This window comes from Hesperophylax consimilis, chromosome 19 (genome assembly GCF_061612785.1).
Source record: "Hesperophylax consimilis isolate HC1 chromosome 19, BYU_Hcon_1.0, whole genome shotgun sequence".
Lineage (NCBI taxonomy): Eukaryota > Metazoa > Arthropoda > Insecta > Trichoptera > Limnephilidae > Hesperophylax > Hesperophylax consimilis.
The window spans coordinates 30,578,312-30,605,669 of NC_142854.1; the positions used below are offsets into that span (position 1 = coordinate 30,578,312).

At 38.7% G+C, this 27,358-nt stretch overlaps 1 protein-coding gene across 1 annotated transcript in view; it reads right to left on the bottom strand.

Annotated features, from left to right (window-relative positions):
* Positions 1–874: 874 nt before the first annotated feature.
* The window catches only part of GAPcenA (GTPase activating protein and centrosome-associated), a 106,840-nt gene continuing 80,356 nt past the window's right edge, over positions 875–27,358 (bottom strand). Inside the window, exons 20-24 of the mRNA XM_089643436.1 lie at positions 18,512–18,634; positions 16,288–16,348; positions 15,551–15,660; positions 13,487–13,583; positions 875–3,819 (exon numbers count right to left, since the gene is read on the bottom strand). Coding sequence (XP_089499562.1) covers positions 3,467–3,819; positions 13,487–13,583; positions 15,551–15,660; positions 16,288–16,348; positions 18,512–18,634 — 744 coding nt within the window. The 3' untranslated portion in view covers positions 875–3,466. The remainder of the gene's footprint in view (positions 3,820–13,486; positions 13,584–15,550; positions 15,661–16,287; positions 16,349–18,511; positions 18,635–27,358) is intronic.

A 27,358-nucleotide genomic window follows, 5' to 3' on the forward strand; every position in this document is an offset into this window, starting at 1 on the left:
ATGTGACAGTTGTACCATGTCAGTAGTAATATGCCAGTTACACGAGAGCAATAGCATAACATGGCAGTATGTAATGTGATGGAAATAACACGTCACTAACATGACTATGCCTGTTATGTGAAAGTTATTATGCCGGTAATATGTCAGTTACACAAGAGAAATAGCATAACACGGCAGCATGTAAAGTGATGGAAATAACATGTCCGTTCCACAACAATGTCAGTTATGTGACAGATACAAATAATATTATGTCAATATTATTACGCCAGTTACATGAGAGAAATAGCATAATATGGCAGTGATGGAAATAACATGTCAATTACATGACAGTGGGAAAGATATATATAATAATTGTTAGTTATGACACAATATATATGCCAGCTGTTAACGTGTGTTGAAAATATATATTTTCAATTCTGACAGACAAAATACAATAAAAAAATGTAACTAACGCATTTGCGTCTAAACTTCCTTAATTTTACTTTAAGCATAGAGAGAGATGTGCCTGGACAGTGATGCATACACCTGCAGAACTCCATTAAATGTGTCCGTATTTAAAGTCTATCTTATAAGACTACAATCATAAGAAAAAGTATATAATCCATTAACAAAATAATGGCAACAAGAAAAAAAATGGCATAAAATTTCCCTACCTAAGAGGTTGACCAGTATAAGTTATAATACAAAATGAAATCATTAATAAATAATTACTAGCTTAATAAAATAAATAATATCACTTATAAGCACTGATGTGGAAATCAGTTTATGAGAGCAATGGGGAAATCAGATTTCACATAAACGGATTTCCGAAAAAAAAAATCATTTATTTACTACATAATATTGTGGTTAAAAAAAACTCTGCAGATACTGAACAGTTAGCCTATGAAATTATTTTTTATATGGATAAATCGTTCCTCTATTCATTGTTTTACCGCATTAATCGTTTAAAGCACGCAGTTTTTGTATTATTTTACTCGATCGATCGCAGCCGGCGTCCGCATCTGACATTAGTTGTCGTTAGATATTTAAACACAGCGGTGCACGTGCGGTTATCTTTTCACCGTCTAGTTTTTGAGCGGTTCAATCTTAAAAATGAACCATTCGGTGAAAAATTGCTTACTCTTCAAGAAAGATTAAAAATTGTCGAAACAAAGAAAAAAAATCAGACTGAAAAACGTTTTGATGTTGCCAAGTGTTCAAGGAATCATAACATTTTTATTACGAGACATTAATTTTATATGCGCAATGTGTACAGCTTTTTACTATATTTCCGCATCTATTATTCGCAGTTAATTTCAAAAGCACCATGCACAAACGATAAATAGAAGTTTCACTGTAACGGGAAAAAATTAAGCTTAATTCTGGCTAGACTTAATAACTGGTTTACTCTTCAGCGAAAGTAACGCTGCCACCGACTGCACTTAAAAGTATGTCGATCTGATAATATCAAAGACTCCGATAGACTGCATTCCAACAATACACGCCAAATTTATCACAATAGTGAAGCGGCATTCATAGAAGTCTGTAAATCAATATGTGACTGCTAATGAAAAACGTAATAGACTTTCCATAAGAATACGCAAGTACCCGATACTAATGTTGCGTGTTCACGTTGCAAACAACTTTCGAAAAATCAAAAATAACTTTCATTACCCCACTCACTGTACGCTGTACCAGTCATTTTTTGCTGACCGGTTTTCGTTACAAAATGTCTGATACAACTGACGATGAGGACATATTTATTAACAACTCGACGATGTGGGTGGTAACGACATCGACCGGCTGGTCGAAGGAGAATGGCGACACCGACGAGTTTACAAGACGTGGGTAATGAAGACGTGGGTAATGTGTGCCTGTGTACAAACCCCGACGCCGATATACAGGGTGTATCGGCACTAACCCGACAAACTTTAACCAGCTATTCCTTAGCACATTTGGAGTAAAAAAATTTATGGGCACTTTGCTGTCCGGTAGCATTAAAAACAAAAAAATTAAAAATTTCCACACTACATCACTGTCATTGGCATTGCTTTTCGTGTTCAACAGCTGTTATAAGCAAGTATGTCGAAAAGCGTCTTCGCTCTTTCGCACACACTAAATAATAATAGTTAAAAATGAGACGTATGGTGCCGTGCCATTTCGATGTGATTGTAAAAGCGCGCCAATATAGGTACACACGTACATTATTCAACGGAATTCGAATAAAATATTGCCGGATGGGTTTTCAAACTTTGACAAAGGATAAAACAGTGGTGACATGTGGTGAAAATATGAATAGTAAATTTTTTATTAAAAAAAAAACGTTACCGGACAGAAAAGTGCACATAAGATTTTTTACTCCAAATATGCTAAGGAATAGCTGGTTAAAGTTTGTCGGGTACGTGCCGATACACCTTGTATAGTGGCCAAGAGACTTGAATCGTCGAGTATCGGGTACTTACGTTGGATGTTTCGGTCTTTATAACGCATATTAATAATATAAACTGATGTCCAAAAATTAATATCATTTCAAACTATTCACTTTTTAACCTTTTCAATGCAATCTATTCCATCACACGGATTCTATCGGCACAATATTAGGTTTAAGTGAAATTTCAGGGATTTTGCATCCTTCTTGTTAGACGTGTCAAAAAATGGCATTCTGAGAAAATTGAATTCAGAGTTGTAATTCCGGTAAAGAAGAAATTGTGTACCATTCGTTAAGAGATGTGATAGTTTTTGAGCGGGTATTTAATAATGTTTTCAATATTTCGGCATTATTAACTCAAAAATGCAAATTGTTGACTTGCCATCATAGACATCCCAATTTGATAGACTTGCCCTAACACGAAATCTGGTTATCATTTCGACTATATTTTAGGCATCAAGAATGCTTCGAATAAACTACAACATCAGTTGTACGTTGACCGCCGAAATGCAAACATTAAAATAACCAAAACCCTGCGCAGAAAAGTAAATTTTGCTAAAGTAAGGCAACGATTTGCAGCGTAGTCAATTGTGGAACTTTTCCGCGCAAGATCTGAATATTTGCTTTTAACCGAACAGACCAGTGTAGCGACGCTAAAAATGTGTGAGATGGGTAAATTATACCAGCATCTAACTAAATATTAGTTATATTAGATTTGGGATTTGTAGTTAAGTTTTTTATTACTCAGTCGGCAATTTGCGCGCCATTGTAAAAAGGACTGGTAATTCGTTAGCAGATTTTATTTTCGTGGATTTAATAGAGATATTACAATGCGAGTTGCCTGTATACTGTCAGATTCATTTATTGACACATCACAGAAGGGGAGATGGTCACGCCACCTCCCCACTCCGTGCAATTTGGTTTGTTCCTCTTTTCCTGATGGTCTAGTCTATCAATTTCGATGTCTATGCTAGTCATACATTAAGACTAGGAGAGTGATGGGTTTAAATCATAAAAAAAAAAGAATAATATTTACAATAAAAAAAGTGTTGTTACACATTATTCAATGGACGGGTTTCCACCCAGATGGTTAAATTCCTGTCCCACGGATCTCCGTGAGCGATTTTCGGTCTCGCAATTATTCCTCCTATCGGGCTTAGAATAGTCGGCGAGCATGGAATGGCGTTTGTCCTTGGGTCTGAGGATCCCGGGGCTGTTGGGGGGCTCGGATCCCCTCCGGTGGGCGGCCTGCTCCGAGGATATCTGATGATGGAGCTGGCTGGTCAGCGGGAAGCTGTCCTGGCGGCGGATCGGCGCGACGGGCGGGTACGGCTGGTCCACGGACGTGAAGTTGCTCGAGAGGTAGGTCTGGAATGTCGGCCGGGAGTTTTGCGCTGCCTCTTTTATCGAACCTGGAATTAAAAAAAATTATTCTTACCCTTCATTCTAATTTGATTGCTTTTGGGAATAACTCATTTGGTCTGTTTATCATTTGATCGAGGTATCTCAAATGCAGAAGATAACCACAGAAAAAAATTAAATGTGCACCTTTACGAAACCATGGACAATATTAGTGGGAACAGAACACGTTAATCGGTTTAATTGTTGGCAGATGAACCATCTAAATGCAGTAAAGATCGATGATTAATTTCATTCATTCATTTAAGATATATATCTGTATTTATGTTCGGTATTCTTTTTATTAATAAATAACTACGAAATTTGGCTGAAGCGGTTTTTAATAATACATCTGAAATCAATTAATAAACGTAGAAAATACAACAAAATGATTTACGGAAGGAAGGTTCGAGAATATTCCGAAGCGCGTCACGTAGGCAAAATAATTCGATCTCGATGTCGCAGTTGCTGGTACTGTACTGATCATTTCGTTCGCGTTGTCGCTTATCTAGGTGGAAAATAAAACATTCTCGAACATTCTAGTTGCTACAGAAACAAATATTAAAAAAATAAAAGAATATCCAAGAAGCTTGTTTGGAAACTTCTAGAATAACGTTCGAGTCAAGTAGTGGAGTACCACTATACACGGTGTCCGGAAACTCGTAGTACAAGCGGGAAACTGGAGAATCTACACCACATGGGGAACCCAAAAAAACATAAAGTTTTTTGATTTGAGCATTTTCAAAAAAAAAAAAAACCAAAAAAAAATATTTTTCGGCTATTTTAGGGTTAAAGTTTTTTCTGGTGTTTAGGGTTGAATAACAGATGTTTTAACCCTGCAGAGCAGAAATATTTTATGATTACACCGGGTTAAATGAAGGGTGATTTCAAAATAATGCTTCAAATCCGAGTTTCTTCATTTGTTTTACTTTCAAATAGTTTTAATTAGTTGGGTACTTTGATCTTCAGTAATAATTTATAAGAATTTGATTAAAAAAATAAAAATAAAAAAATAAAAAAAATCAACTTCAAACTCGATTTACTCGATAACGAAAGCTCAAATAAAAAAAAATATACTACAAAATCGACTCCAAATGTGATGTAGATTCACCAGTTTCCCGCTTGTACTACGAGTTTCCGGACACCCTGTATATCGAGCTAACCAATTGGACCTATTTTGCACCCGTGTTCTAAAATTAATTATAAAAACTCCCTCATATTTTAGAACTTCCTCCTTCTTCTGGGGCTAGTAAAATTGAATTATTAATGTTAGTTTATGTTTCTACTTATGTAAATATATATATGTCATTAAGATAGTAGTTATAGGCCTCAGTCGTAAGTCACTAGATATAAGTCTTAGATGTAAGTCACTAGTTTTAAGTCAGTAGTTCTAGTATTAATTAACTAACCATCAGGCCGTTTCGCCGCAGGGGTAGGCAGAGAGGACGGATCGCCAAACAACTCACACTCCTAGCCTCATTCACATCCATATGTACTATTCTATTATTCTGACTCTCGACATGGCCAGACTCAAGTATCTGCTTCACTTGGTCGTGCCATGTCTTCCTCGGGCATCCCCGACTTCTACTACCATTCACATTTGCAGCGTATATTCTCCTTACACTCCTTTCTTCGCTCATTCGCTCTACATGCCCAAACCATCTAAGCGTCCCTTTCTTGATCTTATTTCTTACATGGTTTTACCAGACATACGCCTCAGGGATCTCATTTCTACAACATTCAGTCTACTCTCATCCTTTCTCTGCCAATTCCATGCCTCACTTGTCGACAATTATTAATAACCATGTATTAATTATTTAATAAATGTATTTGTACAGCGCCCTTGAGGTGATTTTTCACGAAAACGGTGCTATATAAATTAGCCAAATATTATATGTTCCGAATGCAATTTGAAGAAAAATTATTGAACTTTGTGAAATTTTAATTAATTATTTTGTCTAATAAAATCCAAGTTTTTTTTTTTTTTTTAATTTTGTGACAGGAAAATCTTTAGATAAAATTTTTGTTTTTATTGAAAATTTTCTTAATCAAAAATTATGTTTTTATTTATATTAATAAATAAAAAAAGCGTGTTTTATCACCTTTCTAAAGCAGTTTTAGTTTTCAAAAATACTTTCAGAAATATTCTATTTATTTGAATTTTACTACAGGGCGGAAATACTTTGACCTTCTGGCAAAATATGACAGAGGCCTGAGGAGTTAGAGATCAAAGCAAATTCATGGTCTGTTTCATCATCTGAATTGGCAGTATTTTTGCTTTTGTTTTAACCATTTCTTAAATTTTGATACATTTTTAGAAATATTTTAAAACATTTATTGAAAGTTCCCAAAAAAGATTAAAAATATCTCAGTGCAATTCCATACCATAATGTTAGCACACACAACAAATAAAAAACAATCTACATTGTTAATCTAATGAAATAACCTAAATAACCCAAAACGCATCGAGCACGTTTAACTACGGAGGAAATCGAAATCCACAAAAACTCCATTAATATTAATAGAAAAGACGGGACTAAGCTTAATAATTTGTGGTACTTGATGGCTGCACCAAAACTAAACACAGAAACCCACATCAATTGAACTAATTATTATACTGAAATATCGGCCCTAAGAGAACATATAACTTCTACATACATAAACACACACTTCACCACAATCTACACATTTGCCCTGATGATGGAAACTGTATTGCTGTCCGAAACTTTGGCTAAAGAAAGAGGAGGCGCAACATGGCATGATAACTCAAAATTACAAATTAGTTTTAATAATAAGTGTTTTATTATCTTCCTTTTTTTGTAACATATAAAGATAATGATATCCTCACTGGGATCTCCCGTGCTGAGGATTTCATTTAAATTTTATTAAAATTTAGTTTTATGGATAATATAAGTAATTATAAATACAAAATGTGACGTTTTTTAGTGCAGTTGAGTGATTTCGGTTTTAGTCTGTATTTGGTGTGAGTATATTTTCCATTTCTGATCTATCCTATGTTTTGTATCCACCTTTTATTTGAGATTTGAATGTTATAATGTTCTTATCAGTTTTGAATGAGAGTGGGATTTCATTGTAGAGTTTAGTGCCATATTATAGGAAGCATTGTTGCCCAAATGTTGTATTTGCAGCTTGATTGAAGCTTGTTGGATATGTAATTTTGTTTAGTAATTTGGTATTATTTGGTGTTCTATTCAACTGAAATCTTCTGACAAATAAAATTAAAAATACTAATTTCGATTGGTGATTTTTCACTGATCTGCGGGAGTATAAAATGCATTGTTAGTGTAAAATACCACACAAAAAGAAAAGCAAAAAATCACACCAGGAGTGTAGAATAAAAGCAATCTTTTAAATCTCATGTGACAAAAATTTTCAACCACCGTGTGCAAATGCTGGATGCGCGCTTGGGGTGTTTTCCGACTGTGCACCAGTGCCAAAAGGATCAATACAAGTTATATAGAGCATCTCCCATTGAAATACTGGTAGAACAAAGACACCATTCACACCTGAAGCTTGTGCTCTAAACATCGCAATCCGTTCGTTAAGAGGAGGGAATCTATCAAACGAACGGCTCTTTTCGTAAAAGACGTACGATTCAACACAAGATGCCATAGGGAAAATAATTTTCCTCGGGGCCTATATTATTATCAGAGATCGGAACAAGACTGAGGGCAATTAGCCCAACAGCTGGAATGAAGCAGGACGGCAAATAAGCCGATTACTTTAATTTAACTTTAATTACTCGAATTTAATGTTTCAAAGACCCAATCCTGTCTGATTACGTCTAAAAGGGATCCAAATGATAATCTAGTCTCCTTCGACGGAAGCAATCTTCCGAACAGGCCTTCCATTGATATGCTTGGTGTAACTATAAGTGACCAGCTCAGGTACGGGGGCTCCATCGAAGCCAGAGTAAAGTTGGCCTCTCAGAAGCTGGGCGTACTGTACAGGGCCCGCAGATACTTTAATAGTACACAACTGCTGACCCTGTACAAATCGCAAGTGCGCCCTACTGTCGAATTTGGCAGCCATCTCTGGTCCGGAGCCCCTAAATACCTGAAAAAAACCCTTGACTCTGTGCAGAAACGGGCGGTCCGTTTGATAGATTCCCCAATCTTAACAAACGGACTGCAATCTTTAGAGCACAGGCGTCGGGTAGGTATGCTGTCCTTGTTCTATCGGTATTACAATGGAAGATGCTCTGAGGAACTAGCGTCATTGATCCCTTCGGCACCGGTGCGTAGTCGGGATACACGCCAAACGCGCGCCCAACATTTGTACACGGTTGACATTTGTCACATGAGAACGGGTCGCTTCTACGATTCGTTCTTAAGTTCAACAGATCGGCTGTGGAACGAACTGCCGGCCTCTGCGTTTCCTCCCTCCTACAACATGGGACTCTTCAAGACCCATGTTCACTCCTTCCTCTCCACAAAAAGACCCTCCACACAGCATCCCCAAAGATGACATAGGCCCTGAGGGAAATTATTTTCTTCAGGGCCTCCTGTGTGGAGTTAATATAAAAAAAAAAAATAAAAATAAAAAAAAAAAAAATAAATCTTAAAAAAGACGGCAGTTTGGGGTGATCTACCATACAAAGAAGGAATGGGATACGGTTCCAGGTCCTACCTCCAAACAGGAACTAATCTGGTTCACAGATGGGTCCAAGATGGAGGAGGGAACAGGGGCCGGAGTCTGTCTGCAGGGATCCAAGAGGGAACTCAGTATACCTCTAGGAACACACTGTAGTGTGTTTCAAGCTGAGATGGAAACCATCTTGGCCTGCGCACAGGAGAATATACGTATCGGATACAGGAATAAGAACATAAGCATATGTTCTGATAGCCAGGCAGCCCTAATGGCACTGGGGAGTAACCGATGTGACTCCAGACTGGTGATGGAATGCACGACTTTTCTAATAGAACTCGCTACCATCAATAAAATAACCCTAATCTGGGTATCAGGACATAGAGGTATTGAGGGCAACGAGCGGGCTGACGAACTAGCAAGCAAAGGGGCGAAAGCACCACTTGTAGGATCTGAGCCGGCTGTAGGAGTAGCAGCTTGCCACACCAAATTACATATTGATAGGTGGGTCAAATCCCAGCACCGCAAAGAATGGGAGAGGGCACCTGGAATGAGACAATCCAAAGTACTCATAAAAGGACCAGACCTTAGACGAACCAAGAAACTACTCGATATGGACAGAAACTCGCTGAGGGAACTGGTAGGACTACTAACGGGACACTGCCATCTCAGGAGACACATGCAGATATTGGGAGTGGAAAACACCAATAGATGCAGGAAATGTGAAGAGGATGAAGAGACTCCAATTCACCTACGGTGCCAATGTCCTGCCCTGGTGGGAACTAGGCTCAGATACCTGGGGAGACATACAGTAGAACCAGAAGACAGGTTTTTGTTAAAGGATTGAGGTAAAATGGGAGACAGCACAATGGGCCTATGGCCTAAGTGCTCACGGGAACTACTTGTAAACCGTCTCCGCCCTATTAAAGAAAAAAAAAGTTATCTTTGGGGGTGGTGTGTGGAGTATCTTTTTGAGGAAACACAGAGGGTGGCAAGTCGTTCCAATGCTGTTGAATATAATAACGATTTGTAGAAATGACCCGTTCTCATGTGACAAATGTCAATCATGTACAAATGATGGATGCGCGTTTGGCGTTACTGGCGTTAATTACCAGTAGAACAAGCACAGCATTCCACCTGAAGGCTGTGCTCTAAAGATTGCAATTTGTTTTTTAAGAGAGGGGAATTAATCAAATGGACCGCCCGTTTCTGCACGGAGTCAAGGGTTTTTTTAGTGCTCCAGACAATTGGTGGCTGCCGAATTCAACAGTTATCAGTTGTGTACTATTCTGTCTTTTTTCCTGGTATTTTGGAGATACAGATCAGAGAGTGACTACCAAACTGAACAGTGATTATAATCATAGACATCCCAAGTGATAGACTTGCCCTGACATGAAACCTGGATATCATTTGGACGAGCTAGAGGTGAACCGCGTGGCCATATTTTTGTCTCCAGGAGAGTACGAGAATGCCCCGAATAAACTACGACGTTAGTCGTATATTTACCGCCGAAGAGCGCACATTGAAATAATCCAAAGTCCCTACGCAGAAAATTAAAGTTCGTTAAAGTAAGGAAACGCACTGCAATGCCGTCCATTGTGGGACTTTTCAGAACAGGATCTGAATGTTAGTTTTTAACCGAACCGTCTAGCCTAGTGACGCTAAAAATGAGTGAGATGGGTAAATTATAACGCATTTGTAAAAGCGTCACAACAATGTAACAAAATATAAAATTTTGGAAATTTTATATTTACGATTTTTTTTATCCTTTTTATTTTTTTTTACATTAACACAGGTGTCATATTTGGGGATGCTGTGTAGTGAGTCTTTTTAAGGAGAGGAAGGAGAGGAAACACGGAGGCTAGTAAAATGGGCTAGTAATTCATAGGCAGAATTTATTTTCGAGGACTAAATAGTGATTATTACAATGCGAGCTGCCTGTATATTGTCAGATTCATTTATTAACAAATCGAGGATAGAGAGACGGTCACTTGGTTTCCTGATGGACTGGTCTACCAATTTGGATGCCCATGATTATGTTTAATGATATTGAGTTAGTATTGAGTCATGTCGGTTATTCCCTTTTTCCTTTCCGCAACAGATCTTACGCTAATGAAGATGATAAAATATTTAACTTACAAATCATCTATGGTTCATGGAGAGGCATGGGGATATTTAGTCTTGATCACGACCTATGTTACAGAGTATACAATACATACAAATTTATAAATATATAATTTGAATACATAATATAGTACTATCTCAGTAATTCGCCGCTCGATCATACAATTCCTATTATAATCTGCTGTTATTTTTACTAGTCGAAAGCACCAAATCAAGCTTTATAATTTGCCGGTATTCATAATATGTCAAATTCAGTCGTCTAACGTGTACCTTTTTTTTATTTTTACATTAACTCCACACAGGAGGGAAATAATTTTCCTCAGGGCCTCTGTCATCTTTGAAGATGCTGTGTGAAAGGTCCTTTTGGAGAGAGCAAGGAGTGAACATGGGTCTTGAAGAGAGTTGCAAGAGGAACAAAATACAGAAGCCGGCAAATCATTCCAAAGCCGAGAACGAGTCGTAGAAGTAATAAAAATAAATGCTTTGACAAAAATAGGGCACATAAACAATAAAGATAACGCCAATACAGGAACAAAATCTTGTTCCTGTCTTGACTTGACGTTAAAAATAGGGCACATAAACAATAAAGATAACGTCAATACAGGAACAAAACCTTGTTCCTGTCTTGACTTGACGTTAAAAATAGGGCACATAAACAATAAAGATATCATCAATACAGGAACAAAACCTTGTTCCTGTCTTGACTTGATGTTAAAAATAGGGCACATAAACAATAAAGATAACGTCAATACAGGAACAAAACCTCGTTCCTGTCTTGACTTGACGTTAAAAATAGGGCACATAAACAATAAAGATAACGTCAATACAGGAACAAAACCTTGTTCCTGTCTTGACTTGACGTTAAAAATAGGGCACATAAACAATAAAGATAACGTCAATACAGGAACAAAACCTTGTTCCTGTCTTGACTTGACGTTAAAAATAGGGCACATAAACAATAAAGATAACGTCAATACAGGAACAAAACCTTGTTCCTGTCTTGACTTGACGTTAAAAATAGGGCACATAAACAATAAAGATAACGTCAATACAGGAACAAAACCTTGTTCCTGTCTTGACTTGACGTTAAAAATAGGGCACATAAACAATAAAAATGACTTGACGTTAAAAATAGGGCACATAAACAATAAATATAACGTCAAGTCAAGACAGGAACAAGGTTTTGATGGAGTTCACGACTTTTGTCACGTCAATATTACTTGCGTAACGACTGACAACAATCATTAAGGTTTACACCAAAAAATTTAAGATTCTGACTTGAGTTGACAAGTCTTGCAATTCTGACATTGGTAAATGGTACCCATAATTTGTGGAGTGCTGATTGAGGAAAGGCAAATCATTTATTTCTGAGTCTACGGGAAGTGATATTGAAAGGGATGAGTTGCAACAAAGTAGGTGAGTCAATCACACTGTTAATAATTATTCATAAATCATTTTTGCTGATTATACCGTTAAATTATTTTAAGAAGAAAACTGGACCGAAACATTTTATGTGGCTGAACAGGGGCTTAGTACACTTCAAAATTGGCTGAACATTAACTCACTTACCTTTAATATAAGCAAAACTAAATATATAAAATTTTCAATGAGCTCAAGGGGCCAACCAGTAAAATCAATCAAACTAAAATTACACAAAGGCCATTGTTGACGCAACTATTAATCTTCCATTAACATTGTCCTTGCAATTTTTCCCATCCTATTTTACCTACAAGTACCTGTCATTATCAGACTATACCCACGTTTGTATGACATTTTACAACAATAAACGTAACTGTCAAACCAGTTTATTGATGGAGCCTGGTTGTAAAACATCTATTTGTGTTCAGTGCTGTTATTGATATCAACTCAGGGTAGAAAGCCTGTGCAGTGAATATATTCGGTTCACTCAGTGTCTTTCGTATCCACCTGGATGTTATGGAAGCTTGTGCATGAAATAAATCATATCTCCTGTGAGTGAAACCAACCATCAACATCTTTGAAGAACATCAAAGGGTAAGTCGGATTCCTTCCTTACTCCATGTTCACCATCTCCAACCATAGTTGTGTCAACTTCCAAGTTCACAATTAATTTTTACAGTCCACTCATGGAATAATGTTCATTGTCAATGCCCAATTATAGAAAAGTCACAAAGCATAAAATATCTCGGGGTAGTAATTGATGAAAATCTTAGATGGGACCTACATATCAGAGGTATCACCTAAAAACTTATATATTTCTTTAAAAATTTGAGAAATGTGGTAAATAAAAAGGACATGAAAAAAAATCTATTACGCTTTATGTTATTCTCGTATTGAATATCGAATTATAGGAATGGAATCTACTGTATATATGTATATACATAACCTGAATACAATTCAAAAAGGAATCATAAAGACCATACTGAAAGTACCCATAAGAATGCCTTTGATTGAAAATTTCAATAGTTTTGATGTACCAAATGAACAACAATAATCCTCTACAATACTGCGTTTTCATCAAACAAGGTCGAATCACAGTGACATAAAAAATATTCCAGTTCATAAAACCACATTCAGACAAAGAAATTACATTTTTTTTGCGAAGAAACTCCACAACATCCTTCCCCCTGATATAAAGCGAATAGAACATTTGAATGATTACAAATCAAGTATAAAAATCTGGCTTACAGAGATTAATGAAAAAACTCTTGAAAAAAATATTAAAAATGACATAGAAAACAAATAAAACAGAATTGAATAACTTTAGTCCGCCTCAGCACAGGTGACCCTAGTGAGAAGGACTAATAAATACAATTTACTATACATATATTTAATATCATATTTTGTATGCACAATGTTTAAATAGTCATTATAATAAAAAAATAAAAAATAATGAATTCATATGATGAAAGAGTAATATTCAGATGTAATGTGAATTGTTACAAAGTTATCGAATGAACGGGGGCTTACCCAGTGTTCTGGACAGCCAGGGCGGCCAGGACTGCTTCTGACTCGCCATGGCAGACTGGTATTCCGATACGGCCGTGTTCAGCTGATGCATTAGTTCCTGGAAAGCAATCACCATCACGGTTATAGGACAATCTATACATTTACAGCTTCAAATACCTTCATTCTTTTGCTTTTCCATGGCTCCTTATTCTAATTACGCTGATACTTCATCTTCGGGGATCCTGTGTGGAAAGGTCTTTTTAGAGAAAGGAAGGATAGGAAATTGTGGGAAGGAAAAAGGTATCAGGGGCGGGTACGAATCTAGGGATCAGTGAGTCCAGGAGTGACGGAAGCATGAATCTATCCCTCCCGCTGCGGCGCATGGCGATGGATCAAGAGAGACCAGCAGGGTAAGTCAAAGGGTATCGCCAGCATCTCCCGATCTGGCACGCCACGCAGCTGGTAGGCAGGCGCATTCTGAACACACCTCACCCTAAGAACCCGGGCGCCGCTGCTAATTCACCAAAAGTAGTGAACCACTTGGGATGACCTATGGCAAAGGTGTTGGTTATCCAATAAATGGTTTTCGGAGCGGCGATACCGCATGGCGGGTGAAATAACTTCACTCGCCATAACACAGGGCCATCTTTAGCATGGCGGGTGAAATAGCACAACACAGGTTGTAAAATAGCAGTGCATAGAATGTGAATGTGATTCTTGATATTCACCGAAGGTTGTAAAACAGTAGTGCATAGTATGTGAATGCGATTCTGGATATTTACTGAAAGTTGTAAAACAACAGTGCAGAGAATGTGAATGCGATTCTTGATATTAACCGAAGGTTGTAAAACAGCAGTGCAGAGAATGTGTATGCAATTCGGGATATTCACCAAAGGTTGTAAAACAGCAGTGCATAGAATGTGAATGCGATTCTTGATATTAACCGAAGGTTGTAAAACAGCAGTACATAGAATGTAAATGCGTTTCTGGATATTTACTGAAAGTTGTAAAACAGCAGTGCAAGAATGTGAATGCGATTCTTGATATTAATCAAAAGTTGTAAAACATCAGTGCAGAGAATGTGAATACAATTCTGGATATTCACCAGAGGTTGTAAAACAGTAGTGTATAGAATGTGAATGCGATTCTTGATATTAACCGAAGGTTGTAAAACAGCAGTGCAGAGAATGTGTATGCAATTCGGGATATTCACCAAAGGTTGTAAAACAGCAGTGCATAGAATGTGAATGCGATTCTTGATATTAACCGAAGGTTGTAAAACAGCAGTGCATAGAATGTGAATGCGATTCTTGATATTAACCGAAGGTTGTAAAACAGCAGTACATAGAATGTAAATGCGTTTCTGGATATTTACTGAAAGTTGTAAAACAGCAGTGCAAGAATGTGAATGCGATTCTTGATATTAATCAAAAGTTGTAAAACATCAGTGCAGAGAATGTGAATACAATTCTGGATATTCACCAGAGGTTGTAAAACAGTAGTGTATAGAATGTGAATGCGATTCTTGATATTAACCGAAGGTTGTAAAACAGCAGTGCAGAGAATGTGTATGCAATTCGGGATATTCACCAAAGGTTGTAAAACAGCAGTGCATAGAATGTGAATGCGATTCTTGATATTAACCGAAGGTTGTAAAACAGCAGTGCATAGAATGTGAATGCGATTCTTGATATTAACCGAAGGTTGTAAAACAGCAGTACATAGAATGTAAATGCGTTTCTGGATATTTACTGAAAGTTGTAAAACAGCAGTGCAAGAATGTGAATGCGATTCTTGATATTAATCAAAAGTTGTAAAACATCAGTGCAGAGAATGTGAATACAATTCTGGATATTCACCAGAGGTTGTAAAACAGTAGTGTATAGAATGTGAATGCGATTCTTGATATTAACCGAAGGTTGTAAAACAGCAGTGCATAAAATGTGAATGCGATTCTTGATATTAACCGAAGGTTGTAAAACAGCAGTGCATAGAATGTGAATGCGATTCTTGATATTAACCGAAGGTTGTAAAACAGCAGTGCAGAGAATGTTCAATGACAGTGATATGGATGATGATACTGACCTGATTGGTGCACTGGGCTTCAACGTGAGCCAATTTGACCTGCGCCAGTTCCAACTCCAGTTCTCTGACCCTCTGTTGGGGACCTATGTCACTCTCCGGTATGCATTCCACTGGAAAATAACACATATTGTTGGGGTTTACATATTATATGAGTGACTTTTATTTGAAACCACCGCCAGCTTTATTAATACAAGCCATGCTGTACAAACTGAACTGACTTTTAAAGAAACCTGTTTTCTGTTTTCACGCACTGGGTTTAGCAGATTTTATTACTAAACCCTGCTAAACCCAGTGCAAGAAGTCTGAAAACCGGTCTTTTTAACTGTCAGTGCAGTTTCTACAGCATGGCCTGTATTAAATAAATAAATATGGCAGTGTTTGAAACACATCTTCTTTCTACATATTACAATTATCTATGGTAATAAATGATAAAACACCCATCAACATTGAAAATTACGATTATACTAAATTTTATAACATACCCATCTACTTATCGGTATCTTCTATAATGCTAAATGTCAAAACACACATATCTACACATTGGAATTTTCTATGGTTCAAATTTTCATGTTTATTTGCAGGATAATAACGGGTTCAGACGATTTAATTTTAATTTGTCCAGTTTTTAGTTAGAAATCTTGTCGTTCAATAAAAGTTCATCAACTAAAATTGAAACTTCTGAACCTGCAACCGGCACAAAAGACAATGTACTAATACAAATTAATGTAAATTCTTACCTTTTTTATTATCAGTTGAGTTCAATTTTGCGTTACACGTTATGCAGCCTCTTATTACTTCCTTAAAACAAAAAATAATACAGAATTTATTTAACTACCAAAAGTCTGCAACATGTGTTAAAATGCAAAGTTGTACTAAAATACTGATTGTACGGTGGCATCATAAGGATGGACTATTCCTGTATAAAGTAGTTAACAATAATATTCAATGTCCAGAGTTGCTAAACAATATTCCATTCAATGTACCTGCGCGTTCAACACGCTCTTGTGTCCTGTTCAGGGTGGATCAATGCAATACGAACTCTAAGCAGAATTCTTGCCTGAACAGACTTAGCAATTATTACAATAGCGCATTATCGAATGTGGATATTTTCAGTTGCAAACTTACTAAATAAAGGGTCTTCCAATAAGAGGTGTTATTTTGAATAGCCCGCTATTTCGGTAGATGTTACTTTTGAAGCTGTCATTTTTTGACATTTGACAAGTAGAAACTACACCATTAATAAAAATGGAACGATATACGCTTCAAAAACACATTGAACTTATTAAAATTCACTTGAGTGAATCAAATGCAAATCATCTTGAGTGATGAGGCCCATTTCCACCTCGGTGGCTTCGTCAACAAGCAAAATTGTCTCATCCGGGGATCGGAAAACCCAAGAGTTATTGTTGAAAAGCCTCTCTATCCTCAACGTGTGACTGTTTGGTGCGTTTTATGGTCCGGCGGAGTCATTGGACCTTACTTTTTCGAAAATGAGGCTGGAGCAACAGTTACGGTGAATGGATTGCACTATCGAGAGATGATTAATCATTTTTTATGGCCGGAATTGGATGGTATTGATCTGGACAACGTTTACTTTCAACAAAACGGCGCTACGTGCCACACAAGCAACGAAATCATTGATCTTTTACGATTGAATATCAAAATAACACCTCTTATTGGAAAACCCTGTACACTTGACTAAAGACACTTTTTTTTCCTTCATTAATTTCAATTTAGTGTTTAGACAGAAAAATGTAATGTGAGCCATTTTTTAAACTTTTCACGTTTGATTTCAAAAATGCAAAATTCCAAAAATCATATGTTTATTTCTAATAATAAAATTTGAAAGGTTATTTCATCACCTTTTAAAAATAGTTTTTCAGATACATTTGGAAATATATATATTTATTTGGATAACACTTTCTGGTGGCAACTTTAAGAAATATATCAGTCAATATGCCAGAGGCTTGAAGGGTTAATACGCATTTTTTTTTAAAACAAACCTGATTGGATTTGAACAATTCATTATTATTAATTATTTTAGATTTTCATACCTAATTTCGAACTACATTCTCTGCGTTTATAGCCGCTGATTATGACTGTGTTTTCTTTTAAAGGTCAGCAGTACCTACGCAAGGCCAACCTTACATCAATCAACTTTCACAACGTAGTTTACAACGGGAAGGATTTTACGCGCATATAAAAATAATATTAATTAGAATAGTTGGTTCTTATTATCAAGTTGAATCAAAGGTTTATTGTTTTTTTTTTTTATTAATATTATTATTTATTAATATTCTTCTGATGTTTGGTCAGGTGCTCTGAACCACTGAGCTATGTCGGCTTATTTCCACCCCGCCAAATAATTCAATATGTACTAATTGTTGATTGAGGTACTAGTACATAATGAATCATTTGGCTGGTTGGAAATAAGCTGATGTAGCTCAGTGGTCCAGAGTACCTGACCGGACATCAAAAGGTACGGGTTCAATTCCCGTCGGCGGCATTTATTTTTACTCGGGAGATATTTTCAATTTGTATTGATATTTCAGGCCACTAATTATTTGTCACAATGTTACTGTTAAAATACTACATTACATCAACTTCAATTCGACTCCGTATCTCTCTAAACATTCCTGGCACTAATAAGAACAAACTTTGAAATTTTCTTCGATATCGGTCGATAATTAATCGAGTTTTGCGAGCACAAACATAAGCAGGTTGACTTTTTATATATTAAGATTGGCCAATGCAGGGTTTTTAGTAAGAAAATAGTATTCTTAAGCCTTAACAAAAATCAGGCGAGAGAAAATAGTTTTGTTTTAAATCAGTTGAGTATTTAGGCAACAAATCCAAAATTAAGTTTTGTATGAAAAAGGCAAAGCGGCCGTTCTTCTTAATATGATAGTCAACACCATTTGGGAGAGGGCACCAGGTCCAGGAGAAGTAGAAGTGGCAAACCTTGGTGGTGTTGAGCTGCTGGTCCAGGCGGCTGCAGATGTCCTTGTACTCCTGCAGGATGGCTGCACTGCGGGAAACCTCTCCCAAGGACCTCTCCGACTCTCTTCTCAATGTGTCTCTCAACTGGAACATTACAAAAAAAGGATGGTTGAGTACCGAACGGGCTAGTACCAGTGGCAGCTCAAGTCTCCTTTGATGGTGAGGACTGACTTTTTCACGTGTACTGTACTGAAAACTCACAAACAAGCTCAGAGAAAATTACAATATAAAATTTGTAATATAATGTTGGTTTGTTCAAAATATTAAATCTCCGAAAGTTCTTCGCCGACTTTTTTTGAAATTTGACACAACGTTGCATTCGAATACGCACGTGTTTTTATATACCTATATTATATAGTTGTCACCTGTGACCCCTGTTTAAAAACATGTTTTTTTTTATAATGTGATTAGTTGGAGGTTTAAGTAAAACATTGTATTGTACAAAGTATTGTTTACAGGAGGCTGATGGAGGGTATTTTTTAAGGAAAGGAAGGAGAGGAAGTTCTGAGAAGGCAAAAGGTATGAGGGGTGGGAGGAATCTAGGGATCAGTGTCCAGGAGTGACGGACATATGGATATATCCCTCCCACTGCTGCGTAAGGCGATGGGTCAAGAGACCAGTTGGAGAGATCAAAGGTTTTCCCCAAACCAACCTCTTCTGATCTGGCACAACACGTAGCTGGTGGACAGGCGCATCCTGAACACACCTCAACGGATGACCCGGGCACCCCTGCCGCTAAATCACCAAACGTAGCGAACCAATTGGGGTGCAGATGTGTTGGTTATCCAATAAATGGTTCCCGGGGCGGCGGTGCCCAAAGCCGCCTCTCAAATCGAGGACGAGCGCAATTCGGCAATCCTTGGCTATGCTCGTGCATCAATGTGAGTCATTCTATCTCGAATCGCGCGCTCGCCAACAGCAAAAAAATTACTCACATGTAGTCATGCTAAATAAAGTAACATGTTTCATTAACCTTTCCTTATCTGTGCTGTGTATTTACTACACATTGCTTCTAATAACTTTAATAACTCTATAAATATAATAAATTCTGGGTTCAGATTTTAGGTATTCCTCCGTTATACATTTATGCACTGAATTAAAAAATAATATTTTACATAGTTTTCAAATTCAATTAAAAATCAGAGATTTTTGTTAAAAATCGGAAACAAATACACCAATACAATCAACCGTGTGATACTAATACGCAAAGAGTGTGCGAGGAAATGACACGCTATTAATGTCCCGCTTTAGTTCACTATGCGGGAACATGAGAAATCCACACGTCCGCAGTTGTATTCAATTTAGACCATCGATACCTACGACAGCATAGCTGTTTGTGTGCTAGCTGCCAGCCAGTCGGTCGTGGACCGTCGTTAGATGTGGACCCCTCGCATGTTTTTTTAGCATCTGCCGATGATTGTTTCATGTTTTCAGCAATTAAATTACAATTATTATTACTTTTAATATAAAATATAATAAACATAAGCGATTAGCTATGAATATTCATATTTTTCCCATATTAAATCGTTTATTTTGAGATGTGTATTGACTACACAGCACCGGAACGCGTGGATTTTTTTAACACAGTAAGGGAAAGGTTATAAATATAGATTATTTGATTATCCACTCTGTCCTCCTAATCCTACTCAAACAAAACGCAATATCTTGCAAGATTGATGGCTTTATACAGATAAAATTATCACAGAGTTTTAAAACTAGAATTGATAAGCGATAATCTGTTACCGTAAAAACTCATCCACCCGCTGAATGCGTTTGTGTATTACCAAAAGTAAATGTCGAGAACCAAATTCATTTAACTAATTATTTATTTATTTATTAATTTAAACGTCCTGATGGGCTTTTACATGATTTACTGCATAATACAGTGACAACAGAAGGTTTTATTTTTAAAACATCGACACAAAAATTGTAGCAGTTCAATGTTGCCTGCTACGTTTTCACTATTATTTTGTGACGTATACACAGTGGCGCTTCTAGAAGGAAGTTCAAGACGGGCGACTCGACCGGGACGAGACTACCAAGATTTCAGTACCATTCGGGCAGCCTTCTGGGAAACACGCGATTCGGGGAAGGATACGAGCGAGCGCTCCAGACGACATTCTACCGACATTAATCACGACATTTAATAACACGTAATGTGTTATTTGGCGCCCTCTTCTAGTTAAACAGGTTAGAATATTATGTTTCACACTTTGTCACACCTAATTCATTTGCTACCAATTTTAAATAATATCCGAGCGCATAGAATTTCATTATGACGCTAACGCCTTGGGATGTAACATTTTATTTGTTATCTAGAGATCTCTTGCTCTTGCACTCGTTGTTAAAATAATGAAATTCTTAATTCTTTCATTATTGCAAACGTAACAACCCGTTTTTGGTTCCCTTTCAGATTGTAACAATGGCGACCCTCGTGGTTAAAGCCGTTTTAAATTTTACAATGATTGCAAGCTAATTTAACTATTAATTGTTGCAACAGTGGATTCAAACCCTCTACAATGGCGCACAACGTGCCTATTACCTTTATACTTTCTGCTACAAAATAACAAATATTTTTTAAGCTCACAATCTACAAGAAAACAACAAATATACGCAATTAAATATGCTACATGAAATGTCATTCAGGTATCTCTTGAATACAGGCAAACTTATATTAGATATGTCGATATTTGAGGTGAATTTGTTTCCAACTGTGTGAAAGTAAGAAATAGGTGCATGTATGTGATAGTTGGTAATAAAGTTGTTGCAGAATAATACATTTTGCCTAGTTGCTCGAGTAGGTACTCTGAAATCTATGAAATGCAGGAGTTCACAACAGTCTAGTTTGGAGTTAATAATCTTAAATAAAAAAGTTAGGTCATTTATTTTTCTTCTGTTTTCTAGGGAATGTATTTTTAGTGTATTTAGTAAGAATGTATAGTTTATGTGTTGAATGTGTAATTTGAAGTTAATAAATCGTAAAAATTTGTGCTGCACACAATCAATATTTTTTATATGAATCTGGTAGTATGGAGATCACACTATTGAATTGTATTGTAACAAGCTGCGTACTAGCGACAGATACACGATTTTTATAATCTCTAATTATGCTGAAACACCGGTCCTAAGAGGATAGACGGGTGCAACACGGTGTCACTACTGCAAACACAGACTTCACCACAATCCCTCTGCCCTGATGATGGATACTGTTGCGCTGTCCGAAACGTTGACTAAAGAAGGAGAAAGCACAACACGGCATAGTACCCCAAAAATAAATCACGACAATAATTTTGACCGTGAAACTCTAAAATCATCTCTCTTCTTTCCAATTGTTTACATCATGTTCTAATTTTTGCTGTTTCCACTAAAGAGATATACCAATAGAATTGTGTTGTGAGCATGTCCACGTGCCCAAAGTAAGCTCAATTTTTCCTTACTTTTGGTGAAATCAATCAAACATTTCCAAATATCAAACTTCTTTCTTGAACAGACCATCAATTTCATCAGCCTGTACGGGGACTACGAGTCAAAACGTCTTATGTAAACTGGTGACAGCAAATTTATTTCAAATTTTAAAATAAATTTAGGTATGTTTTAAATTAATTGAAAATGGATTATAATACCGTAAATATATTTGAGAGAATTCTGATATCAAATTAGGCACATTTTTCGTAAACACAAAAGATAAAAATATAGTACATTTATTATCATTATCGATATCTTAAAAATAGATAAAAGCAATCCTGTGTAACATTTTTTGGATGTATTTATCATTTATTTTGCAAATTAATATCAGATTATAAGTGATGATAGCTGCAAGTGATTTGGATATTGAACGTGGACAAAGCTGTAAGCAAGTCGGGGATTGCTAGTAGAGATAACTGCAAGTGATTCAGGGATTGCAAGTGAGACGGGGATCGCAAGTGATTCAGGGATTGCAAGTGTGCCTCGAGTTGCCACTGCTCCGGAGATTGCAAGTGCGAAGGCGACAAGGGAGGTAAAAGGAAATAACTGCAAGTGTGCTTCTAGTTGCAGCTGCATTCGATTACGTAGACATTATGGATAGAATGGGGGCATATGCTTATGCGGCCGCAAGTTCCGTTAGGATGACAAATATGAAGAAAAAGTCTAACACGACAAGAAAGGCAATTGCACCAAAGAAGTCAATTGCACCAAAGAAGTCAATTGCACCAAAAAAGTCAATTGCACCAAAGAAGTCCATTGCACCAAAGAAGCCAAAAGCGACAAAGAAGTCAAATGTGATAAAGCAGTCAAAAGTGACAAAGAAGTCTAATATGACGATGGTGGTAAATACGACAATGATGATAAATACAACACGTATGGTAAATGTGAAAACGATGAAGCGACAGGTAGCGAAAGTAAGCAAGCGAAAATAAATGCGCGAAAGAAGGATAAGGGCAAAACAAGAAGATAAACGATCCAGAAACTAGGAAATCAAGGAAATATATACCTATATTTTTAAATTCACTAATAAACTAATTTTTGCAGAGAAATGGCGCGACTGTCTGTAACATTTTAATAAATAAACACTAAGAAAATTTTTTAAATGCATTTGAATTTATTTACGACTAAACAGAGGCTTTTACAGAGAGTTCTTTGAGATCACATGCCGACAATTATTCTTTACACTTATTTAGAACATCAAGTGTGCAAAATTTCATCAGTCTTGGAATAAAACTGTAGATTTGTTTAAAAAAACAAACCCACACCGGTACACTCTTCTTTCTATACACAGTGTCCGGAAACTCTTAGCAGAAGCAGTTCTTGCTTAAATCACCTATTTACCTATTTAAGTTGTGGAAAAAAATGGAAAAGGGAATTAAATTTTATTTCCCCTACGAGATGTAGATACTAGTTTCCCGATTGCACCACCAGTTTCCAGACACCTTATATACACATATATATATTACGATTTTGAATGAACATTTATATTTTTATTAATATACTCGCTGTACCCCGCCACTCGTTGCTATGGCTCAGTCTGTCTGTGTTGATAGAGAAACAATAGCGCACATTGTTTTTACGTCCAACAGATGGCGTTGTTTTTCACAAAAAGCATGCATATTTGAATGCAATGTTGTGTCAGAATTGCAAAGCAATTAGTCAAGAACTTTCAGAGATTTAAGATTTTGAACAAACAAACAATTACATTTTTATTAATACATACATATAGAATACATTCACATCAAAACGTGTTTTCAAAGAAATAACTACCTTAACTGCTTTGAAAACTCAATTTTGCGATGCAAACGTATTGTAAATGAATTTCGACATTCATACACAAATTATATTTTGTGTTCCTTATCGATGCCTGGAATCCATTATAAGAGAGAGAGAGCTTGCTCTTTCGCCCTTTTTATTTACGTTTCGCGCGTGTTTATTCCCTATATTTGCCCTTTCTCTCCCTACTGGCAACACTGTAGTGACGCGCATTTCATGTCACGTGATGTTTTTGTTCATATGACGCCGTTTTTTCGCGCCTTAAGTACGTTTCGTGTTTGCGCTGTGCTTAAAAACCAACTTTAAGTGAAAAAATCATAGTTTATTCCCTAGCCTTTATAAATATACTGTTTACGAGAAATAAACTGTTTTGTCGTCTTTTAATTGTGATTGTTGCGCAAATGAGTGACATCGGAAATAATGACGCGGCGTCGGTCGACAACAGCGACCAAACGCAAGATTCCCGAAAGCGCCGACGCGAGGATTCGGACCCGATTCCTCGTCCAGTCAGAGGGGTTACAGACACCTGGACACGCGAGTTGAACGACTGATGCAACAGGTGGCCGCTCTGACGGACGCCCTAATGGGCAGTCGCGTAGAACTCGAGGAATTTCCGGGGAGAGAAGACCCCGCTGAAGGTACACGGCGGGAAGTATCGGGGTTCATAGAACTACCCGCCAGCCTAGCCGCCCAGAAGAACATTCTGGAGTTCGGAAACCCGAGCACCGTGGTGAAAGAGGCACCGATCCCAAAAGTGGACGCGAGAAGAGTGGGAGTTATTTCGGCTCTTCAACATTTTAACTCGGAGGAATGGTCGCGGGTTCGCTACGCCGAAACCCAAAAGGCTTACACCGCCACGCCTGCCTTCGTAGAGCTGGAGGTGAATGAAGAGCTGAAGAGGCTCGACAAGAACAGCTCTTTTGCACCAGCCCTGGATCGTTCCCTGGGAGCTCTCTCGAATGCCATCTTATCACAAACGGAGGCAGTAAAAGGGAATATGCAGACGCTGGTAAACTGGGCAGCCGATCCCGGCACCTGCTTGACCCCTTCGATCCTGTTCGAGAAAATCCAGGAGATGTTCGCCAAGGAATCCCCATACAGTAGGATCACGGACGACGTCCTACAAATTGTATGTGGAAGGCGAACTGAGTGTCTCCAAAGTAGGCGAAAGGCCCTGTTGGAGGGAATAGCAGACCCCTTTACCAGGAAAGGCCTCGCCAGGATCCCACCGAGCTCCAGTCACCTCTTCAATAAAGAGGAACTAGCGGCCTATATCTTGGCAAACGGGGGACGAGACAAAGTTGTCAGTGTCGCACCTTCGTCCTATACCCCCCGTCAACCACAACCCTCTACCTCACAAATGGCAAGGCCGGTGAGGGAAGCTCCACCCTCACTCCCTAGAAAGCCCTTTCGACCCGCTCCTAGGCCAGAGAAAGATCGACACATCGCCAGCCCACCAAGAAGCAAGAGCCCTCTCGCAAGGCGACTAGCGATCGGGGTAGGAGGCGATGGAGGTGACTGGAGGCCAGAGCCCTTCTGGGGAGGACGCCTGAAGGCATATCGGGAGGTGTGGAGGGAGTTGGGGGCGTCACCACTAATCCTGAACATCCTGGAAGGAGCAAGGATTCACTTTGTGTCCAAACCTCCTCTGGCTCTCCTGTCGGCCGAGCTCAGACAGAATTTCAGGACAAAGTCGTCTCCAGACATGACCTCACACATCGAAATGATGAAAGCGTCAAAGATTCTGGAGGCTGCAGACGACTCCCCGAGCTTCCTGTCAGGTATGTTCCTTGCCTCCAAATCAGACCACACCTTCAGACCCATCATCAACTTGAAGACCTTGAACGTCTTCATAGATTCAAAGCCCTTCAAACTTTTTAGCCATTTTCGGGTTCCGGAATTCCTCCAACCCGACGATTGGATGATAAAAGTAGACCTCTCCCAGGCTTATTTCCACGTGCCTATCGCGAGATCACACCGGAAATTCCTGCGCCTCGTCTGCAATGGAGAACTCCTTCAGATGACGTGTTTGCCCTTCGGCCTGTCATCAGCGCCAAGGATCTTCTCGCTGCTCTCAAACTGGGTAGCGGAGCTGCTAAGAAGGAAGGGACTGAGGACAGTAGTCTACCTAGACGACTTCTTAGTAGCAAACCAGTGCAAAGAACACCTGGCCCGCCAAGTTGTTACTATAGTGCACACACTTCAACAACTAGGTTGGTGCCTAAACCTGGAGAAATGCATCCTGACGCCCACGCAAAAGTTGGAGTTCCTGGGCATAACATGGGACACGAGAGCAGACCAAAAGTCTCTCTCCGACCGCAAGTGCTCTGGTCTACACCAAGCCTTACAGGTTCCCTTGGAAGTCGGCAGTTGCTCTCCCAGGCAGGCTCTAGGTCTCCTGGGAAGACTCAACTTTGCAAATTTCGTGATCCCTCGTGGTCGCTTGCATTGCCGCAGACTGCAGAGGTTCAGCCGCCGCAGACTGCAGAGGTTCAGCCGCCACATACAGCATCTGAAACCGTCTCGGCCGGTTGCTCTGTCCACCGCAGCACTGCAGGACATACAGTGGTGGCTAGGGGCCATCGGAAGGACGAGCCCAATTCAACCCCTCCCATTCCATCACTTCCTGACGACAGATGCAGCGGACACAGGATGGGGAGGACAACTAGACGACACCACAGTTGCGGGTCATTGGACGGGGGAGCAGGCACTATGGCACTCAAACCGGAAGGAAGCATACGCCGTGTTAGCGGTCATCAAAGACCAAGCTCATCTCCTGGCAGGGACAAATGTCTTACTACAGACGGACAACAAGACAGTCGTTGCTTACGTCAACAAGGAAGGGGGCACAAAATCCCTTGCCCTTCTAGAAACAACGCGGGAGTTACTAGATTTCGTAGACCAGATGGAGATATCTCTGACAGCCCAATACATTCCAGGGAGATACAACGGAATTGCGGACCGTCTCTCTCGGGGCGCACATCTCCCAGAATGGCACCTACTAAGTCCGGTGACGGAAAAGATATTTGGAAAATGGGGTTGCCCTCAAATAGACTTGTTCGCTTCAGCCACGGCTCACGTGGTACCAACCTACGTATCCAGAGACTCAAGCGACTGCTCAGCTTGCTTTCCCAACGCGTTCAGTCGACCTTGGGACTACAATCTATCATGGGTATTCCCTCCGCCAAATCTCGTTCCGAGAGTGCTCGCACACTTAAATCAGGCAAGGGGCATGTTTCTGCTAGTCGTCCCAAAATGGGAGAGGACCTTCTGGAGAAGCGACCTAAAACAGCGAACAGACGAACCCCCAATGCGCCTGCACAGTCTAGAGGGAGTCCTAATAGACACGTCGACAGGACTGCCTCCTCCCAGGATCCAGGATCTGGAACTAGAGGTGTGGAGAATTGCGGGTGGGATCAAGCCCTCACATCTTGGAGTCGGGAAGAACGCCAACTCCTCAACTCATCCTGGAGAGAGTCTAAACTGAAGACTTACAAACCTGCATGGGATAGGTGGCGTAGATGGGGCACGCAGAACGGCGTGGATGTCAACAATCCCCCACCAACA